Source organism: Dasypus novemcinctus, chromosome 6 (genome assembly GCF_030445035.2).
Source record: "Dasypus novemcinctus isolate mDasNov1 chromosome 6, mDasNov1.1.hap2, whole genome shotgun sequence".
Classification (NCBI taxonomy): Eukaryota; Metazoa; Chordata; class Mammalia; order Cingulata; family Dasypodidae; genus Dasypus; species Dasypus novemcinctus.
The window spans coordinates 70,864,999-70,887,583 of record NC_080678.1 but is presented as its reverse complement, the minus strand read 5'-3'; the positions used below and the strand labels follow the sequence as shown (position 1 = coordinate 70,887,583).

The 22,585-nt window shown below is 42.3% G+C and overlaps 1 protein-coding gene across 6 annotated transcripts in view; it reads right to left on the bottom strand.

Annotated features, from left to right (window-relative positions):
• Nucleotides 1-1,843: 1,843 nt before the first annotated feature.
• Nucleotides 1,844-22,585, bottom strand: part of ARID5B (AT-rich interaction domain 5B) — a 184,294-nt gene continuing 163,552 nt past the window's right edge. For all 6 annotated transcript variants that reach the window (XM_012526760.3, XM_004462493.4, XM_058298896.1 and 3 more), the window contains 2 exons: nucleotides 11,268-11,466; nucleotides 1,844-7,900 (listed from right to left, as the gene is read on the bottom strand). In XM_012526760.3, coding sequence (XP_012382214.1) covers nucleotides 5,735-7,900; nucleotides 11,268-11,466 — 2,365 coding nt within the window. In that variant the 3' untranslated portion in view covers nucleotides 1,844-5,734. The remainder of the gene's footprint in view (nucleotides 7,901-11,267; nucleotides 11,467-22,585) is intronic.

The following is a 22,585-nucleotide window of genomic DNA, read 5'->3' as shown; positions in this document are numbered from 1 at the left end:
CTATCAGCCCTAAAACACTTGTCAACTTTGGCCACTTTCCTAGAATACGTCACTGGGCATTCTCGTTGCTTTTGCTCTGTGACATCTTTAGCAAGAGCACCCATTCTCCTTCCCACCAGTACTTGCCAACCAAGCCTGGTAAAAATAGATAACTTATCATGATGTTTCCTGTTGTGCATGAATCAAGCATCAGATCTATAAATGCCAAATGTGTCATAGATGGAAGAGCGTTCTTTTGATGTGCTCATCGCAATTTATATGATATGGGGAAATACACATGCATCAGAATGAGGGCAAGGAAGACTGTGGGGCCAGGAGCTCCTCCCATGTTTGTTGGGTGCTGCATTGGCAAAGGGATGACAGAGAGCAAGAAGAGGGCGAGATTCCTAACATATTGAGAGAACCCCTGGTGGACTGAGGCTTCCCAGGGAGTCAATTGTGATGAGATAAGGCAGTCTGTATCTTTTATTTAAAATATGCTTTTTTTTTCTTCTCAGTTTTGTGATGACATGCTTGCAAGCTTATTCTCTCTTATCTATTCAATGTCCATCCTGACCAGGTGTGTGGTCAGATTTGCCCCCCCCCCCCCAACACTGGGACCCACTAAGAAGGGAGTGTACAGGGTGCTACTTTGTGAATGCCCCATTTCAAATGATACCTAAGCTGAGCAAAGCCAGGAGGCCTGGAGGCAAGAGATCCAGGGTAACAGAGAACAGAAATCTTTTTCCCTAACCACCAGGCCTATGATTAAAAGACCAACATGAACCTCAGATTATGCTAAGTGCCTTCCTAACTTTTTGACCCTTCCCAGATAGCTCTCCATCAATCCTCCCATTTAATTCACTATCCAGTCTATTCATTCTTCCTTCTAAGTAATGCTGAAATATGTCCACTTCTCCCATTCCACTATGCCAATGGAAATGATCACTATCTTGGCCTTAGATTGCTCTCCCCACATACAATTTTGGCTGAGTATGATTTTTAAAGAGAAATCTCAACCACGTCATTTCCCTGCTTAAACCTTTTCTCCTCACTTAGACTGAAGACCAAAAGGCTTAACCTGGTCCACGAGACCTACCTGGCTGGCCCCTGCTGCATTCCCTAACCTCATCATAACCTCTTCCTCTCAACCTTCTAATTATGCTTCATCCACACAGGCCTCTTACTAATTCCTATGAGCCAAACCTGTTTCTGCCTCAGGGCCTTGTACATGGTGTATCCTGTGCTTGGATGATTCTTTACCCAGTTTCCTCTCAGCTAGTTAATTCATACTCGTACTTCATGTATCAGTTTAGTCATCACTTCCTCTTCATGTATCACTCCTCTCCCCAGGAATGAGGTCATGTTGAGATTTTGCATGTAAACAGGTGATTATTTGATCAATTCTCTTTCCCAGAAGATTTATAAGCTCCAGAGTTTCTGTATCTTTCACTCACCATTATTTTCCCAGCTCCTAACACCATGCCTGGCAATTGAGTAGGTCTTTGTTGATGGCCTAAACATTTGTTACCTGCCAGGAGAGGAGCACATAGACTTAAGAGTCCCAGGTTCAAATCTTGACTTTGCCATTTATTAGTCATGTGACCTTAGACAAGTTGATTTACCTCTCTAAACTTTAGTTTTCTCATCACCAAAATGGGCCTAACCACATTTACATGAGATTGTGAAACTTAAAGATAATATATGCCAACTGGGCACCAGTAGGTTCTCAATGAATGACAGAAAATATCATCATTATTACTGTTATTATCCAATTTGGAGATGAAGGAGTGGAAAATCTTCTGGTGAGGCCTCTGGGCCCCACAGGAAGAAGTGACAGAATTATTACTCACACCCAAAAGGAAACAGATAGTAACATTTTTTATTAAATATTACAGTGGATCAAAAAGTACAAAATATCTCTTGCCTGCTATGTGATTGGGAAACTATTGGCACGTAATACAGTATCAAAAGCAGTAATAAGTACAATTTGGAAAACATACAAAATTGAGTGTTTATACTTGGCTCAGCATTCTTCTGGTAGTGTTTAAACTAATGCAAAGGTTACTCAATAACCTCTCCATTGGGAAACTATATAATATCACTGGGCCATGTTGCTATATACAAATAATCACCTTACAGAGCATAGAGGTTACATAGCTGGGATCACCAAAAGTATACAATATTTACAACACAGGGAAGTTTAAAAAAGTATAAACAGCCTAAAGATTATGCTGCTATTCTTGAGACATATTTCAACCATGGGGAGACTAGCAGAATATCAAATACATCAACAGCCAACACTGGAGTGTAAGCGCTCAATAAAATCATTGCAATTGTGTAGGTCTCACCAGGGTGAAATCGTTCCCATTTCTCTTTAAAACTGGGACAAGAGTAAAACTGGACCAGATGGGACTTGGCTGACCATCAGCACATATGACTTTGTGGAACAGTAAGTGAAGAGAAATAAAGGGTTCTCTTTGAAGGCACACTACATAAAATATTTTTGTGGGACCACCTCGAAATTTCCATCAGACACACCAACACAGTGAAATACAGTACTTGAGAATTCATGCACCAGGTCAGAAAGTTGTAAAGTCAACATTGAGTTTTAACAAACCCTTCTGTATATGCCCTGATAAACAAGTGAAATTAAGAGCTTCTAGCTAGTAAATAAATAAGTCAGTCCTGTGGCAAATATTACAAGTTCAAATCACTTACTAGGAGAATATTTACTTCTGAAACTCGGTTGGGCTCTGTTTTTAATGTTGAGTTGCCAAAAGTTAAACCAGAAGTTGCATGGAGAGGTTTTAAAGAATATGATTTAAAAATCTCCAAATCTCCAATAAATCATGGACTTAGTGCAGTTTGAATTGCAACATTTCTTGGAAGCCACATTCAGTAAATAGATTTATGACTCCACTGCCAATTAGATTCCACAGTTTCCTTTACAAAACTACCAGTAACAATGGTTTGATTGCACAAAGGTTTGTGCAATTCCATTCAATAATAAGGCCTCTTGAACTCAAACAATGCAAACAAAGCCCTATTTAAGACTTTTTAAAAAGTAGTTCTCAGCCAATGAAGAATTCAATGTTCTTTTTGAAAGATTTCCAAGATTTCCGTTCAGAGTTTTAAAACAAATAACACACTGCTTCTGTTGGGAATGTATACCTCCATTTCTCTGTGTTTGTCCCGATGTTTCGCCGAGGGATGAGCTTCCTCAGACAGAAACAGAGTCTCCTTTCGGAAGAGATGAGAAAAACAAAAGCTGGACTATGTTAACATTGTTTGAAAACGCTGTGATCAAATTCCAACACGATGAAAACAGACTGAAATCACTGCACTGGGGAAAACAAATGCCCCATTTCCCAAATGGACAGGTGAACTCCGGTAGGGACAAATAGCCCCATTTTCTTTGAGAAACAAACTCATAGAAACCATGTACAATCTAGCCCAAGTCTGCTGCAGAACCACTAGAGTTTCCTTTTTCTTCTATGTCCTCCAATTCCGTGATCATTCAGTCTAGTGCAACTTTCTTATATGTATCCTGGCTAGCGTTTTGCCAGCTGGAATTGAGATTTCCCCCCTCTATCTTGTGCAATAGCAGGATAATCTGCACTCACACATTTATAATCTAAATTCTACTAGTTTATCTATTGTTCTATTAAATATATATATATATTATTCCACAGGAAGGTAAGTAATTAATTGAAGCAAATGGAACTCTTAACACTGGATGTCTACATTCTTTTGTTTCCACCTTTGGATATTAAGTATGTTACATTGTATATTTGGCTTCGTATCATGGAGACATTTCAATATAAATGCATGGCATGCATGGCTTTGTTTAAGAGCCGTAGTTTCATTGTTACCAGTTTTGATTATTTTGTAGTTGAGTTACCTATTTGGATGTTGAAAATTGTCATCAATTTTCATAGAATTAAATATCTGAGAGGTAAGAGGCTTGGTTAACTCTGGTTCTAATGTCTACTGGTAGTGTTGGGAGGGGTACAGTGGGCTGGGGAGGTCATCAAAGCAGTCTTCAGCAGGCATGGGAAATAAAATCCACTCTGTATAGATGGACTCTAATACACTTAGAAATGCGTCCGCCTTGATAGTACATCTTGGTAGGAAGTGAAATAAAGTGGCAAGAATGACAACATACATTCTTCACAACTTTTGACTGCTTGAACAGCTTGACCATTTCTTTCCAACAATAAAAGAATCAAAAGGGGGCTGTATCACCAGGTGGTTTTAAAAAAATGAAGTAAAAACCACCTTATGGGCATGCCATGCATATGCAGGAAATTCACAGCCCACAAACCCAACGATGACGGATTTCCTTTGAAATGGGTAATCCAGGATGCCAATTATCCCCCAAAGATGTGGCATGGGAGGTTCTTCTTGGGAATGACAAGAAGGCAATGTTGCTATTACCTAAAAGAAGGTATCTGGTGCTGAGGCCTCCAGCTGTTCCTTCTCTTCTGGATAGTCGAGCTCCATCCTGTTCCCAACCCCCTTTCCCAGCCCATTTAAAGGGATCAGTGCCAACACCAATGTAAATCATTTTGGCTCCTGTTCTAATTTCTGAAATTCCTAAAATATCTGTGCAGCCCACAAATATGTCCTCTAGACTCTGTTGTTATTCAGCAGCTTGCTGCCAATGAGGTTTCTGTTTTTATGATTGCTCTGGTATGTAGGACAGTTTCACAGCCTAGATAAGGTAAGTACAATGCTCAATATTTTCACATAACCCAATACTTCAAAGCAAAGCATTTGGCCAGGTAAGCAGTGTAGAAGCTCTTTCAACTATGCCATTTATGAGGAACAAAATTCTTAAGTTGTGGATCTGCAAAGGAACATTCTTTGCACTATTGTGTGCTCACCTGCTTCTGTTTTCATTTGTTCCACTAGAATCAGTTGCTTCAATTTGTAAACAATAACTTTACCACCCAAAGCTGCTCAAAATGATAAGATGTGAAAAAATTACAAACACACATCAACAACTAGGATAGTCAGTCAGCCTTTAAAACAAAACAAACAAAACAAAAGCAAAAACAAAAGACCTGCAAACAAAAGCCATATTATTTAATTAAAAAAAAAAAAAAAAAGGAGGGGGCGGGGAGGGGGGACCAAGAAGGAACTGGGAGAAAATGGAACTACCTGTATATAAATTAGGTGAGCAAACAGTGATACGGGTAGTTTTAAGAAGCAAATATATACACAGTCAATTTAACAGTGTTTACTTCTCTGGATTGTTTAATAGTGTCAAAATGAAAGGTCTATTGAAGTTTCACTATACATTGCATTGATTGAACCTTGGAAAGTTTTATGAATGGAGGGGCATCCCTGGACATATGCTTGTCAGTCTTCTGTGCCCTTCCTTATGAAATGCCTGCCCCCCTTTTTTTTTTTTTTTTTGCCCCAGATTGTCTCCTGATCATATGAACTCAGACGGGATCCTCTAATGTATTCCTGGGTAGACATACATCCCTTCACAAACCCCACGTGCAAAGTGAAATGATCTGGGGGGGGCTCCAGAAGCATCCACGTTGGCAGGGGGTCAAAACTGACCAGCCAAGGCTGGAGTCGTCCCAGAAAAATCAGGCATATTCACCTCACCTCTCGGCCCCTGTGGCTGGGACCCATCTCACCCCCAGATTGGAAGAAAGAGTGACTTCTAATTCCATCCCAGGGTCGGGACTGCTGCTCTGCGAGCCACGCCGACTTTGGATGCTGTGCAGGGCTGGGCTTACAGTTTTGTACTGGGGTGTACGGACGACAGCTGGGAAGATGGAAAGGCAGCTTGAGGATTTATAGCAGCTAAAGGGTAAATGCTGTTGTGCAAAAGTTCACCGTACGAACTTCCTACAGGTGTGGCCGCAGCCAAGTGTCTGTACAGCTGCTGGGAATTCGTGGGCGACGTAAAAATTCCTCTTTGCATCACAAGTGAGTGGAAAGCCAGGGGCTGCATGAGTGGAGAAAGCACAGTCTGGTTTTTCAAGTACTGCAGAGAATGAGAATACCCAGCCGGGAGCCTGGAGCTGAGGCCCGAGTTACACAGGCTCCCAGAATACAAACCCGGGAAGATAGGCGAGGAGAGGGGCAGCTTGTGGCCTTCCGATCCAGCCCCAGAATGCCCGCCGTGCGCCGCCTTGCCGCCGTCGCTCTCCTGCTCGGAGGCCTTCTCCTTCCCGGAGGCCTCCTTGGATGTGTCCAGGGGAGACACGGCCCGGGCCTTCTTCCCGGCAATCACGAGGTCCAAATCCTCCAGGCTGCGCTTAATGGGCCGCGCCGCGCCGATGTTCTGGGGGCTCATTTTGCGGTGCAGGATGGGGTGGACCATGCCTTCCATCTTGCGGAAGTTCTCTAGTCTCACGTGGTGAGGTCTTCCCGACCTTGAAAGGGATTCGGGGTATTTTTTGGGGGCCGACATGGTCATGGGCGATACCCGACAGGCCTTGGGGTGACAGTCTCGACCCTGGCTGCTGACGAGCTGGAAGTGGGCGGCACCTTTGCCCTCCTGGGGCCCCGGGGCCGAGGGGGCCAGGCCCAGGACCTTGCCGGTGAGTCTGTGTGGGTTCTTGGGCAGGCTCAGATCCGTCGGCTGCTCATCGGCAGGGGCCTCGGCCGCGGCTGCCTTTTTGTCCTGCAGGTGCAGGGATGCCAGGTAATTGACATGGAGCTTCTCGTGGTGTTTATGGGAAGGGAAAGAGCTGTTCTCCGACTCCCTGTACATGTCCCTGGAATGGTACTTGGAGGCCTGTTCACTGTGCAGATGGTGCTCGGTGTGCCTGTAGAGGCTGTGGAGGTGAGGAGAGGAGTAGAAATCGGCCAGGAAGCTGGGCATGTGGGAATGGGGCAGGGCCCTTTTCTCTAGAAGTTTATCCTTGCCCTCCTGAATGTCTTGCTTCAGGACGTAGGAGTCCGAAAGGGAACTAAGGTGGTGCTTGGAGAAGCTGCAGCGGTGCTGGTCCGCTCGGCTCAGTCTGTCGTGCTTAAAAATGTCACTGATGGTCTTCCTCTCCTCCGACGGCTTGCTTTTGAAACTCTGGACGTGCTGAATCACGGACGGCCGGCTCACTGCCGTGGGGTCAGGGCTCTGGCCGTGGGAGGCCTGCGACAAACCTGAGCACAGGTCATCCCTCGCAATCAGCTTCTTTTTGCTGATCAAAGGGGGCGGGGAGCCGTAGGGGTAGCTGCTGGAGAGGCTGGCCCCACTCACCTGGGACAAAAGCTTTTTCTTGGCCAGTGGGGACATGATGCCCGGGTTGCCCCTTGAGTAGAGCAGGGGAGTGTAATTAAGTCCGTGGTTCTCATTCATGGGCCCGGTCAGGTCTTTGTCCTTGAACATGTCAAACGACTGGACCACGAGGACTTTCGGGGTCTGCTTCAGTGCGTTGTGGATGTCGTCACTGCCCAGCTGGTCCACCTTCACGGTGCAGTTGGCGACGTAATCCGCCATTGCTGGCAGCTTGTCCTCTTCCACCTCGTTCTGGCTTGCCAGCGGTGGCTGTGGGGCGGGGAAGCTGGGGAAGGATGCTTCTTGCAGTTCATGTTCAGGACTCTCTGTAAAGCAGCAGGGTTTGGGTTCCTGTTTTGAGTCCGCGAGGGCGGTGGGCGAGGTGAGTGACTGTTTGCCAGCCCCAGCCGTCAGGGCCGGGTCCCTTTCAGGGACCAGAGGAGCACTTGGGAGTGGCGGTGCAGCCCCCTTCTCCGGCCCCTCCTCTGTCCCCTTCTCACTGTTGGAGCTTTGGTCGGTGCCACTGTCCTTTTCAGGGTCTGCTCTAGATACCAGAGGCCTAGCTGCAAAATCTTGGTACCCTTCCATTTTCTTCTTCGTGTCTGCTGCTGGGAGAGGCTCAGTGATGCTTTTCTGGTTTAAAGTCTCTTGTTCCTTCTCTTGCTCTGATGAAACCTGATAAGATATTTTAAATGACAGTCAGAAGGAAGCCAAATACACTGACATGTTTTGCTATGAAATAAAATATTACACACAGCAGTTTTTCTTGAAAACATGCTTGTCAATCAGCTCACAGAGTTTCTGTAAAGCTTTATTACTCCCCAATCACAGCTCTAAACAAAGAAACCTAAATTACAGAAACATTAGGGGAAATATGCATATTTGCTTGAGTCCCTTATGAGACTCTGATCAAAATACCAAAGTGTTACATACTGATGGTATACAATCATATCACTCCTTGATTTCTAATATATAGTTTAATTCTGAGGTTGTCTCCTTGTCAAATCAGTCAATTATCCAAATGGGTTTTAAATTGCATGTTATGTTTTATGAGACTACTGAGAAAGATTTTTGTAAGTGTCTCTCTTTCAAGATTCCAACCAACCCCAATGTCAACAACAAACAACAAACTTACTATTACTCCTTGCCTTTCTTTGAGAGAGCAGATCCCTTCCTAATGTGTTCAATATGATGCATTGACAATTAGCTATCCCTAAGTGTTAATAATTTCTACTCAGTGCCACATGAGTGCAGATAAGCTAAAATATTGAAAAATTATGCAGATGCAAATGGCAGCCTGCCTACCTGAGAGGCAGAGGATACTCTCAAGACTTTCTAGAATAGGCAAACTACATTTCTATTAAAGCTAAAAATGAAGTTGTCAAAATTCAGGCATAGTGCACCATGACAAATACAGCATCTCTGTTGATTGAAATAAATTCTAGTCAACGGGACAGAAGGTCTTTATGTGTCCATTAACAGAGGGTGTGGGCACTATCCGACCCATTCATTGCATTATGTAGCCCAGTGAACTTTGGCCTCAGAAGGTCATTCTAACTTTCCATCTGTGACCCAGCTGACTGACAAGCTCTTTTAAAACTGTTGTCATTCTACCCTAACAGGTCTTATTAGAGGACAGTCACCAACAGTTGTAGTGATCCGGTCCTTTTTTGTCCTTTCCATCTCATCCCTCACACGTTGTTTTCTGTTAAGAGAAGTGTCAACCACATTAGCATCTTTGGGCAAGATTGAGAATGGCGGTCTCAGAATGCATAGGAGCAAAGGAATTAAGGAATCACTCATTTCACATATGTTCCTCTGCAAATTCACTTAAAGATATCCCTGTGTTTTAGGGATGTGTTATTCTTAAACAGCCTTTGCTTGTCACTCCTTTTTTTTTTAATACTACTAGCTGCCCTTTCCAGGACAATGTCATTTCTATATTAACAACCATCATTGGTTTTTTTGAGCTTATACATTACATGAAAATACAGAAAAGTGAGTAAGGCAAGGGAATAAGGAAGATTGCATTTAATTGCTAGTTGCTGATGGGGCTGTAGCCTGAAGTGGAGCTACTGGGGATGCTCAACCTCACTGAGGTTTCCATGACCTAGGTTTCCAGTTACAAGGAGCCCCACACTTCTCGTTCTAAGACAGGTTTGGGAGATCTTTGAATGCTATGCAGAAAGAAGTAAAGGACTTTTTTCTATGATGGCATTTTATATGATCTGCCTTTCTAGGCTAAATGGTACCTTCCTGCCATGCAACTTGCAATCTAGGTCATCTGAAGATAGATTTGACTAGAAGTGGTATATAGTGGTTTTGACGAAAAGGTTTATTTCCATTGAGTTCACTGCTTCATACTGTAAACATCCAAAATTTAAAACAATGAAAGCAACAATGACAACAATAAAAATCCAGCAGACCAAAAAAACTAAACACATCATTAATGAGAAGTACACCTGGTCAATAATATGGATCTAGCTTGAAGGTGAGAAGTGATTCTTATTATGTTAAACTTGGAGAAACCGTGAGATACCTTCAGAGTGCAGATAACCTGATCATGACAACCTTTTGACACTTCAGATACAGCTCCCTGAAGGGACCTGTAGGAGCCTATAGGAAACAGGGAGCCGTAACAGCTTTTTAAGGGTTTCTAAGGACCCCAAAGAGTGAGGTACCACTCTTGGGTATGGCCACCTCTCAAGCATGGGGCCAGGCTTCCTCCTCCCACTCACAGATTAACCATTTCAAACCTCATCCCCAAAGTGGAACCAATCACAAGTCTGCTGGCCTCTTGGTCCTCAGTTTGTTCCCTGGTGCTTTGGCAACTCTGTACATATGGAATCGAATAGAACTCACTGACCGAAACCCTATTGTAAATCACCAGGCCAAGAGGATAAAGGAAGAATGGAATGCAAGTCTTAACTTTGAATTTCCTTGCTTTTGGCCATTTATGTTGCAAACTTGCAGATGTTTAGAAATCTGCATTGTCTTATTTTTCTCCTTTTTAAAATAATTACAAAACCAAAAAACTTGTCCTTTTGGTATTAATACTATCTTCTTACATAGGAGTCAATTGAATAAGTTAATTTCCATTCAGAAGGTTGGTGGTGCGTGTATGTGTGTGTGTTAAACCTCTGTGTGTGTGTGTGTGTGTTTTAAGCCAGTGTTTAATTAAGGAGTCTCTTTTGTGTTCATTATAAACGTGATTTTTAGGGGGTGTTTAATATCAGCACCAAAATTCCCTCTGGGGTTGAATCCTAGAACATGCTGTCTCCAAATGTGGCTGCTAAGTATTTTTTATGGCAGCAGGTTTTTTTATTATTCACATTGAAATAGAGCCCAGATCAGCCTCCATGATGGCTGTATGCTGACGGTCATGGCTCCTACCAAATAGCTACCGGGAGCTTGGGTAGCTGGGGCTTGCTTAAAAGGGTCAGAAACTACCTGATAACATGAGACATAATAATGGTTTCAGAGGACCCATTTCAAGATTTCCCTATAAATAATTTGTACTAAAGATGTTTCCAAATAGGTCTCAACCCAAGGCTATTACGCAGAGGTCAATCATGGAAGGCAAACAAGGCCCTAAAGTTCTCAGGGCAGTCCTTCAGAGACATGACACGTTGATTTCGACATCTCCACGCCCCAGAGCCCCCAAAGGTTTTTATAGCGATGCCAACTCCTCAGAAAGACTGGCTGTGAAGTGGCCAAGAGGCCATGACATTAACATGAGGACTTCCCTTGGTCTCCCAGAGCTGAAGCACTGGCTCATATCTCAAAGTCAGAACCTTCGCTATCGGCTTTTCACAGGACACTCGCATCTTCCTGGATTCTTTCCTTGGCCCACACCATTCACTATTGTGCACTGCATTTCAGCTGCTGAGCCAACTGAAGCATCCACTATTGGGGGAACTGTGAAGTTTAAATTATTTGATTTCTTATTCTAGTGCTGCAAATGCACATCATCTAGGGCTCCAGAAGACACCGCGATGGGACTGGTGCCACAGAGGCCTTTCTGTGGAGGAGAGCAACTCACCTCTGATGCATCCTGGGGCTTTGGGGCATTTTCTTTTTCTTTCTTGCTTTTGAGGTTTTCATGTTTGATGCGTTTGGTTCCTGACACTTTTGTTTTATTCTCATTCTCCTGTGAACTGTTCTCCTGTTTCCGAGGTTTGATTGGAGGCAGGGGCTTATCTTCCTCTCCTTTAATAAACCTCTCATATGGTAGGATCAATCTAAAAGGATATCAGAAGAAATGATCCATCAGTTGAGGTAATTATGGCAATATCAGTGCTAAGAGGGTTTATTTTCTTTTCTCAATGTGCGCAACTTACTGAAGGAGTTTCCTCTCCAATGACAGCAATGCATTTTAGAAACTTACTTCATAGTTTAGTGACCTACTTCCCTGGTAACTTACAAACTTGGCTGCAAGACATCCTCTTGGTCCTGTGAACCTATATACCAAGGATACTAAGGAAAGTACTCAACACTGACAACATCACCACTCACTGCCCAAACACCTGGCTAAGTGCCAAGAAGACCATCACAACAATGACAGTAACAGGAATGGAATAATAATTTTTCATCCCATCAGCAGCTATTTACTGAGCACCTACTATGTGCCAGGCAGTGTTCTAGGCACTGAGATACAGCAGAGAATGAGACAAAGTCCCTGCCCACAGGAAGCTTAGATTCTAGCAGGTACTAGTATGGGCCAGGTATATTTTAGAGATGAATTCATGTACTGTCCTCAACACCCCTATGGGGTGTTATTATTCCCTTTGTAGCAGAGGAGGCAACCGAGGCCCAAAACAGTTGAACAAGTTAATTAGAGTGGAATATGAACCTAGTCCTGCCTGCCTCTAACACCCATATTTTTATTCACGTCAAAATGTCGACCAGACATGTAAGACAAAGAGGTCAACGGGAGGCAAGGCCAGCGTGGCTGAGAAACAGCTGTGTTTACCGAGCAGCTCAGAGGGGGGATGGTGACCCCAGTGTGCAGAGCTCTAGTTTTGGGTGCCAGTAGGAGAAAGGTCACAAGGGCCTCTTTGAGAATGAAGGCAGACAGACCACTGAAGCCACAAAAATCAGAGGGCCGAAAAATTTAAGTATTTTAATTATATAACTTTTTGTTGTAACAAAGTACAATAAAATTGCTTTAAAACAAGAAACATCAAACAGCTCTAGTTTTAATCTGTTTTCCCTTTGCGATGTAGCTCTTGATCTAGAAGGGAAAAATAGCTGATGTAATTAAAAAGGATGGATTGCATTACGATCTCGGTTTCAACTTCAGTGATTAAAGTTTTTATAATGCATTTGGTATGATTAATGACTCACTGTGGGATTAATACAAGACTCAGCCTTAAAAATATGAACTTTAATACAGCAAACATAATTTGTTTTAAATAAGACAAGTTGACTCAATGAAGAAAATGTACTTGGCTTATAAACAACATAAATCTGTTCAAATATTGGGAATCCTAATTATTTTTAAACTAAGACTCCCGGGCAAAAAAAAATCCTTGGTTGGCTATTTGTTAGCTATCCTGAAATTGGTTTCTAACTATGTAATTTGGATCCCAACTACTTCAAAACACACAACTGCTCAGGTTTACAGTACAGACGTGGGGACATTCGTGATCATAATATTTCACTCTTTAATAAAATGCCAAGTAAATTATGGGAAAATCAAATCCCAATTTATGGCAGAGGAGAAACAAAATTCATTTACTGAGCATGCTCGGACAAGGTATGTAGCTGTGAATAATACTTTTGAGCCCTAAATCTGGCAGTGGGCCAGCTATGAAGATCAACACAGCCCATGGGGAATAGTTATCTTCAGATCCCATTACAAACTGCGTTTAAACACGTTACAGCTGCTAAAACTGGAAACTGTTCTCTCTATGTAGACTTACTAAAATAATATATGGCTGCCAAATACCTGCTTCCCACTGCAATATTACAGTTAATGTTTATATAATAAAAAGCATAACTAAGCAGAAGAGAGAGAAAAGCAATCTTGTTCATACTTGAATTTATTCCGTCTCATCTGTAAAGTCCCCAACATTCCCCCCAGTTCCTTTCATCTGCATGGTTCTGCCAGGGACTTTATCCCTTTCAACATTGGGAGGCTGGGGATTTTTGTCCAGGAGCAAAATGCATTAAATATTTTAAACTGGAAAAATATTTTAGATTGACTTTAGTGAAAACATTTTATTGGGGGATAATTGTTGGGACAGATAGGCTTGTTTTACTTTTGTTTGGTTGCCATGGGAACCGGAGATTTGAAGTCTGGGTGTTCCAGTGGTTTGTTTGTGGGTACTACCCTTCCCCCAACGCCATTCTCTAATGGAGATGGTGACACCACCAGGGTCCTCTACTGAGAAAGAAGGCGGCAGTACCTTCGCAGTGGCGGGGGTGGGGAGAGGGGGAGCGGAGACAAGCAAGGTGGGCTAGAGCACCCTCCCCCCAGCTTCTGAGCATCCTGGGCCAACCCAGCTCTCTACATGGGTGCTAAGGAGACTTTAATTTCCTTTTGAAATTTTGCAAGTTCACGAAAATTTGCAAACATTTCATTTCAGGTCTTCCTAACTCCCACTCCTCTTTTTCTTTCTCTTTTTTTTCTCCCCTTCACTCAACTCAGCAGCTGGCTAGCTGACAGCAGTAAAAAAATACATTTCACTTTGCTGGTCAAAGGCCTAAAGCCAGAAGCAGGAAATCTGGAATTAAATGTTTCTTGTATCTCGAAAGAAGCATGACTAAGGTAAAACTGAATCCAACGCAAGCCCTGCTTCTTAAAGGCTTCCAGAGGAGAGGAGAGAGAAAGAGAGCGAGCAAGAGCCCGCAAGACAAGGAAAGGTCAATCAAGTGGATTTTTTTTTTCCATCTCCTAAATCATAAAAAGATAATTACAGTGGCTCAGGGGAAAAAAAGCTCCCAAAATAAAACAAGAAAAGATTCAGTGAAAAGGAAGCAAGCAGAAATATGACTGCCTAAGCTCTGCCGAACAAGGCATGGTCTCTCAGGGCACACAATTACTGCTTCATATAGTGATTTCCGTTTGGTGTGATTTTCACTGAATGTTTTTTCAGTTATCCTGTCACGGTACAACACAATTACCCCACAGGATATGATCTTATCATTTGATTATTAGAAGTTTTTACAGTACAAGAGAATGAAAGCTCTTACAGGGTTCTGAACGTTTAGACGTTTAACGTACCTGCAGTACCATGAAAACAGGTTACCCAATATAAGGCCAACATTGCCTAATGCAGGAAGCTGGGTCATTTTATATTACAAAAAGAATTCAGTATAATGCAACATGCCCGAGCCTTGCAAATGATTATTCCTCAAATATTTGCAGTACAACAAAGATGTAATCAGTTTCTAAACTGCACAGATAAAAGCAAAAATGTACCTTATCCCCTCAGAACTCATTATACTGGAGAAATATTTTCAATGTGCTGCAGCTCTAAGAATGTTGGTCGGGTTTTAGGTGGATGAAAGTAGTGGGGGAAGGGAAGCAATATATTCATTAGAAAACCCAGAGAGCGTCTCCCCCAGTCTATATGGAGTCTGGGATTGAAAGCTGGGCAAATAAATAGGCTCTTATTATTATCCAGATTTCACATTTCGGATTAGCAAAATACTTATTTACAACGCCATTAATGGATCTGAAACAGGTAAGCTATCATGTATTAAAAAAAATAACATCTTTCCATAGGCATATGATTTGTAGCAGCATGAGGTTTTATTTTTCTCTAGGAATAATACAAGAATAACATTTTCCACCCCAAAGCAGAAACAGTAGGGGGGCCTTTTGCTATCATGGAGATTCTTATTAAATTCAGTCACTGTGAAAAGCAAGTTGTTTTTTTTCCCCTTCTTTTTCTTCTTTTTTCCCCCCTTAAATAAAGACGACTTTAGAATCAACCCAAGTTAAAATGAACAAATCAATGGCATTATCACCTTGATTTATTAGCATCTGAGCCACTAAATTATCATCATACAAGAAATTGCTGGTTTGAAAAGATTTCAGCTTTACTAAATCTCAAGTTAAATAATGGTGCTTGGTATACCAGGCTTCTAGATCTGCCTCATCTGATATTATGAAAAATTCAATACATTTCTCTACAGCAGAAGTCAGGGGTCAGCAAATCTATTACTGTAATGTAAGTAATCTGGCACCCTGCCAACTCTTTCTCCCTTTTATTATTATTTTTTTAAACACCAAGGCAGATAATTTTATATTTACAAATTCTGAAATCCTCCAGGGCCTTGCCTCCTTTTCTCAACAACAACACCAACAAAACAGCAATAGAGAAATATATATCACACACATCCTCATCATTAGCATTTCATAAAAGAGAAGAAAAGCCCTTCATCTTTATTAGCCAACATTCTCCTCCCCTCTCCATAAGTAGAGGAAAAATAATGTCAAATCTCATTTGAACAAGTAATCACTAATGTCTCCTGTGTTGATTAATGCTTGCATGGAATGACTGAACTTTTGGGCTAAAACATTTAGCAAACAGTGCTTAATAAGAGAAATGAGAGTGCATCTATACAGAGAGCTCTGAAAAATGAGATAGTAATGTTTGGAATTGGTTCAACCAAGAACCTGGGGGCAGGGGGGAGTGGGAAACTTTGAGGGTTGTATTTGAATCTCAAACTCACCCCAGTTACTTCCCAGGCACTTTCATAGAAGTATTAAACCAGTGAAAATTTCCAGGCACAAAGATTTGCTGGTACCCTTGGTGCAGACTATTTTAGGGTCAATGTGAAATGAAGGCAGCGTGGATGTCAAGTCAAAAATGCTACTACTACTCTTACATGATTTGGTTTTCCAGTATCAGTAGAAAAGAAATGACATATTGTTTCCACTGGGGCTTCAGACCTGATCTGATCCCAAATGTAGTCATTACACTTCCAAGTTGATTGCAGGGTTAATAAATTCTAAGGTCTGGTCAGACATTTCCCTTCTCAGCCAGAAATTGAAAGTATAACTTCACTGTGAAGTATGGGAGGCAATCTTTCCTTAAATATAGAACCAGTAGAAGGTATATTTTTCCTTTCTGAAGATAAAGTGCATACACATTTGTTACGGTTCCAATGAGTACAGAAAACTTCTAAATTCACATACTGTTCACCTCTCAGGGTGCTGGCCCATGACTATGAAAAATGGTGGAAGAGCATCTGGGGGATGGGGAAAAAGCAAAAGCCAAACGCAGATGTGCCATGTAAATGTGCAGAGAATGGCAAAGTGAGGATATTTCCTCAATGGGCATCACACTCACTGTGCACAGGAGCAACTGTGCTTCTTCACTTCTGCTCTGTTCAAAGCCAGTTTTCATCTGAGAAAGACGTGGGCTCTGAAGAAAGATCTCACTGTGTGAGTTTCAGGGAAACAGCAAAAATAACGTGCAATGTGAGGCACAAAATATTAGTAACCAAGAGAGCTGAGAACAAGGCCTTCCAGCAAATGTGGGTGGGGACTGAAAGCTTTGAGCACCAAAGCTTGGAGGAAGGTGGCCATACTGCCTGTGTGTGTAGGTCACAGACCCCGGGGCCTGAGGAACAACCCATCTGAGGCAAGAAAATGACAGAATATAACATGGATGATGTGCAAAAGACTTTGGTTGCCCATGAGCTACCGGACTGCACTGCACTCCTTAAAAGGAAGGAGGCATTAGTAGCATCATTTGAATTCTATCCTGAGATACCGGAAAGGTGTCAGCATCATTATTATCAACAATAAGACATGACCACTTGTCTCCGGAAAAGCTCTCTTCCCTGGAAAAATGATCTGCTCCAGGGGCTTCATTCCCCACTCAAGGTGCAGCAGCAGAAGGACGAGAGAACTTTGCAAGGGTGCGGACACTCTCCATTTGCCCCTGCGTGGTGAGGCAGTCCTTTCTTAGGCCCCCTCATAACTCCTGGCCCCACCCTGCATAGTCGCAGAATGACTTTGACTCTATGTGAAGAGCAAAAGGTACAGGGTGCTCGACCCCGCGAGATGGTGGTTGGCCTCCCATTGGGTGTGTCCAGGGTACAAGAGGGAGCTCAGGGACCACAGGCTCCTGGAACTAGAGGTACTGAGCTGCAGGGGTCAGGGTCAGAGGTGAGGAGGGAGGGTGGGGAGAGATGCAGGTTATCCACTAATTGGGAATTACAATATTAACAGCAGCCAGTTATTAGTAGAAACTTAATAACCAGTGAATAAGTTCCTATTAATACCAGGTGCCCTGCATCCCTTAACTTTAACCATTACAAAAAAGAAATTTCTACAGGTAGATTATTTTCTCCTCATTTTATGGATGAGGAAACTTGAGGTTCAGAGCTAAATGACTAGATGACCAGCCAAAGGCATGCAGCTATTAAGTGCCAAAATCTGAATCCAAACACAGCTCTGCCTTCCTCTGCAGGTCTCATCTCAGCAAGCTAGCTATGCATCTTCACACAATCTGAGAAGCCTCAGCACAGGGGAGATATGAAAGTGACCGCCCCTGGGTTGAGCGAAGTCCAAGCTCTACCGAACTGCCTAAGAAATCAAGGTATGTACTCTTTTTCTCACGGCAACAGAGTCAAGGAATGTACGCATGCTCCTTAATTGTAAAGGGCCACCCTGCTCAGAACAGAAGCAGGCAGGTGGCTTGGGCACCAGACACAGTGCTCCTCCCATAAGGTGCCAGGACAGCCATGTCACGACTATCCAAATGGTGGCGACTTGATTTGGATCAAGCCCACCTTGACCTTGGATGGTAAGAGCAACTTGAGAAGGGCATCCTCTATGAATTCCTGCCCACAGCATTTACTCTAACCATGGTCTCTCCTGCCAGACAGAAAGTTCCTCAGATGCTTTGCTTCTCTGATGCCTCTTTGCCACTTCTAAGAGTGTCAAGATTGATGTGAGCTTCATGTCTTTGAAATGAACCACACTGAAGAAAGTGGGAATGGCCTTGAGGGAGACTGGCTTTATGTCCCAGGGATTAAATAATACATGTTCAAGGCAGAGGACATGGACCATAATGAGCTCCCACCCCTTCTCTGCCCTCTATGATGCTGGCCAGCAAAGAGGCAGCGGTTACTCTTCTCAATGAGAAAACAATGACAGAATCGAGTTGCATGGAGTTTCAAAGGAAGATGAACATTATTTCAAGAAGAGTAAAGGGCTAACATAACCACAGCAAAGGGAGGCAGCATCCACAGGCAAAAACAGCCCAACAACTATTGCATTTAGGTCCACGCGTGTTAGAGACTATGGATTCCAGAGCTCCTGACATGTTTAACAATTCCACAACACATTCATTGTTTTGATCAAACTTTGTAAAAACTTGTATAAACACAAAATGTTCCAAGAGGTTTTCAATGGAAGTGCTAAGGATATATTTTAATGGTAAACAATTACATTCTTCTGTCATCTGATACTTGCTTTTTTTTTTTCCTTCCTTCTTTCTTTTTTGGAAACATGCTTTCTGAATTTTCAATAGTTCCTTTGTGAAGGCATCTGTTACTCACATAATTGAAAAGATGTTTGTGCAGTGGCATGCTTGAGAGTACAGTTATTTAATCTTAATGATAAAGCCCCGAGGACAGAAAATCATAAGTAGAAATCTCTTGTTATTTATCAAAAAGAAAAGGGGTAAAGACACCTAATCTATTCTCAAATTTAAATTCATGCTTGATGAAAACTATCAATAAAACATGGGACCTGCAAAGTTTCTTAAATACTATATAGCAAGGTTCAAGGCAGGGGGGGAGGTGGGGTAGTGTTGGATAGAAAGAAAACAAAAATGAGACAATAAAAGGGAGCTTGACAAAGAGAAACCGGTGCTTGGCAAGCTTTTTTTTTTTTTTTTTAGGTCAAACAAAGAACTTGTTGTAGTTTACAGCATGACATACACACTTGATTAGTTTGTGCCTGAGGGTGTTTTTACACTCAACAGTGTAAACTCCAACCTCTATTAATTACAACTTGCATTTAGAGGCAAATTTAAGAATTTTTAAATAGAGATTGTTCAAAGGCTGTTGTTTATTTTTTTAAAAAACAGAAACCAGTTTTTCTACTCCAGGGCCTGGCTAGGGTTTTGTTTTCCTTTTAAAAGGTTTCTTGAAATATCCAGGCATTGGAAAGTTATCAGAGCATTTTAGGCATGCTGAGTGATGGGGAGTGTGAGGCTCTTGCCTATGAAATTACCTGACAGTCGTTTGGGGAGAAATTCTTTACAGATGATAAGAAGAAGCTATTCTGGACGCTTACACTGACCCAATTCAGGTCCCCTGCGAGAACGAGGTTTGTGGGGTGTACACAGGACAACAGCACAGCCTCAGCCCGCCTAACCCTGGGCAACTATGGTTTGATTTCCTGGGCTGCTGGTTGATAAGGACCAAAAGGACTTCTGTGGGTTCTGGAAGAAGGCCGTGGAACAAAGGTGTATGACTGACTGAGCGGCTCACTGGCCAGGGTGCTCAGTACCAAGACAGTGCTTGGAAAGGAAGTGCAAGGTCACAGAGTGGCTTCACCACTAGATGAACCAGGGGTTGGGAAGGGGCGTGGCCGGCCCAATGGGCGTAGGGCTGGAGAGTTAACAGACTGAGAGGCTCGATTACAATACCTGCCTTGGTATATCGGATTTGGGAATTCAGCCTTGGAACTCTTCTGAAGGCCCCCTCCACCATCTCATTCCCTACTTCTTTATGCACATTTTCTAGAGTAAACCTCCCTTTATGTTTGGATTTAATTTAGTTCATTCAACCCATATTTCCTGAGCTCCTGATGTGATTATGATGCTAGGTATACTGCGGAGCTTCAAGGAAGGCAGTATCACGCAGTCCGTGCCCTAAAAAAATAATTTCTTTACTATATTTGGATACTACAACCAATTTTTTTTTTAGGCAACACATGATGACTTATCCAAAATTCTAACCCTACCTAACTCAACTACTAGATCCTTCAGGAAGACTTTTGTACATACCAGTTGGAAATTTTTTCTTCTTCCTTTGATCTCCTTGGGAATTATTAACTTTATTTATTAGCTGCTTTTTATAGTCTTAAATATTTAACTCTTTTTCTTGTGTGCATGGCCTATAAGTCAGATCACGTAAGTCAGGTAAGCCAGAGACTGCATCACCTCCCAGTTCTGATCAGTGGGTAGCCCCTGCCTGGGGTTGCCATGTTGAGAAAGATGGGAGCTGATCCTGGGCTCGTGGCAAGCCACATCATGTTCCCTTACCAATCTTTGTCATGATATGGTAGCCTGGGCACCTCACTATTTGCCTGCCTTGTCTTAAACTCTTTGGTTCCCACACAGTCTTATCGTCCTGGGAGTGCTTCAAACATAGCAAACATTCAAAAACACTGATCGGCCCTTGAGGATAATAGCAAAAGAAAAGGGAAGTCAAGTGACTGGCAAATCTGTCTGACCCAAGGAAAAGAAATTGGCCACTGGGAGAGGGCTTCTTACCAATTTCCAATGCAATCACAGGTTAACATTGATAGACTGACACTCTTGACATCCCAAGAATACCAGATGCAATGTGTGGAGTATTTTGAGTGACACAAGCTTGGGGGTGGGAGTGGGGGGATCTACCAAAGAGCAAGGCTAGCTGGGAAATGATCCATAAATTGTTCTCTGAGGCCTGGGTAAATGGAATAAGGAAGCTTAACCTGAAGTAGGGGAAGACTTGAAGTGAGAGAGGAGCTTCATCAGGTACCTGGAAGCCCATCACAAAGAAAAAGAACACAGAAAGGGGCAACCTCAGAAGGCAAGGTAAGCCAATGGGAGACCATAGAAGGTGTTTTGCTCAGTCCAACAATGGCAGCTTCTTCCACACCCATGGAAGGGCATTTAAGCAGAGATAGGTTAGCCCAGTGTTGAGGATAATTTAGTTGTCATGGAACTTAGCAGCTGTAGGCTATATTTTGCCAATATGCATGTTGGGTTTAGCTTATGTAAAAAAATTTCAGAAATATTGGAGCCAATGTTTTTTAAGTCAGGTGATTTCATATAAAAATTATCTTAAAAATATAGAAGGCCTAGAAATAGGGGGCTATATCTGCCTATGGCAATAGTGTTAGTTGGTTACACTAGGCCTCTCGGGCCTGGGCTATGCCAGCCAGTTTCCCACTTTCTCACCTGGCCATCTGTGCTCACCTATGCCACCTGCCCAGGTAAACACCTGAGATTGAGATAGTGGTTTAGAGCAATGCTTCTTAAACACCTAATGGTGAAGGACTAGTTTTCTACCTTTCCAATCTGTTGTTGACAGATACTTTTAAAAAATACCATAAAAATGAAATTTTAAAAAGATACAAAATATAAGCTCATTTTTAAATTAGATCAATGGATATAAAATTATTTTGGAAAATTCCTTAAAAAGTATATAAATGTTTATCTGCAATTGCTACATTTTGTTCATCATGGGCTCGTAACAAACAGATTGTATATGGGTCCAAAAACCTCGCTTTGACTAGCACTGGTCCAAAGGATAGCCAGGGGTCCTCTCTAATCTAAAATTCTGAGGTTCTCCCTATGACAGTCTGAACTGCGTAGTTATTAACTTCAAGGGTGTCTAAATGAGCAAGAATATACCAAATCATGTCCTGGATGTGAACAGAGCTGTAAACAACCTCACTTTTCCTTGGCCCTTTTCAATGATATGATTAGCTGAGTTCCCAAGAACCTGATCTGTGGTTGGTATTTACCTTAAAGCACATACTTAACTTACTCAAAACATGAAGCCTCTTACACCCTGCCTTCCACCTTCAGAGAAGACAAGCAGGAGTTCCAGCTGCCTATCACTCAGTTTATGCCCAAGTGTATCTGGCATGGGGACAGGCACCACCCTAAGGGCCTGCAAAGGAAGCCATCTCAAACACGCACCATGACAGTCTTGCCCAAGGAATGCTTGCTGGAAAAGCAAAAGGTTACAATTTGAAAACGGGTATTAGGTATGCAAGGAGATGTAGCATAATTGCTCATTTCCCCCCACAAACAAATACATTTGTTTATGATTTTGAGTTTCTAAATCCTCAAAAAAGCACATCATAAAGTGCTTTTGCCTTAATTCTCCTTTTTTAAAATCCCTAATAACAACTTCATGTGCTCAACAGAAACAGACCATGTAATTTATTCAGGAAAATTAAAACCAGTAATCTGGTATTTTGTGTAAAGACTTTTTCCCCCCGTGCATGTGTTTTTTTTTTTTTTTTAAAGAAGAGAAACCCACATGTGAAAACAAACCCTTTACAGTGAAGTACTATCCCAGAAAATCAAGCTAAGAGAATTCCATAAAAGTAGCCATTTTCCTTTTTGTCCTTCTACTGATAAAATAAAGGAATTTGGAGCACCA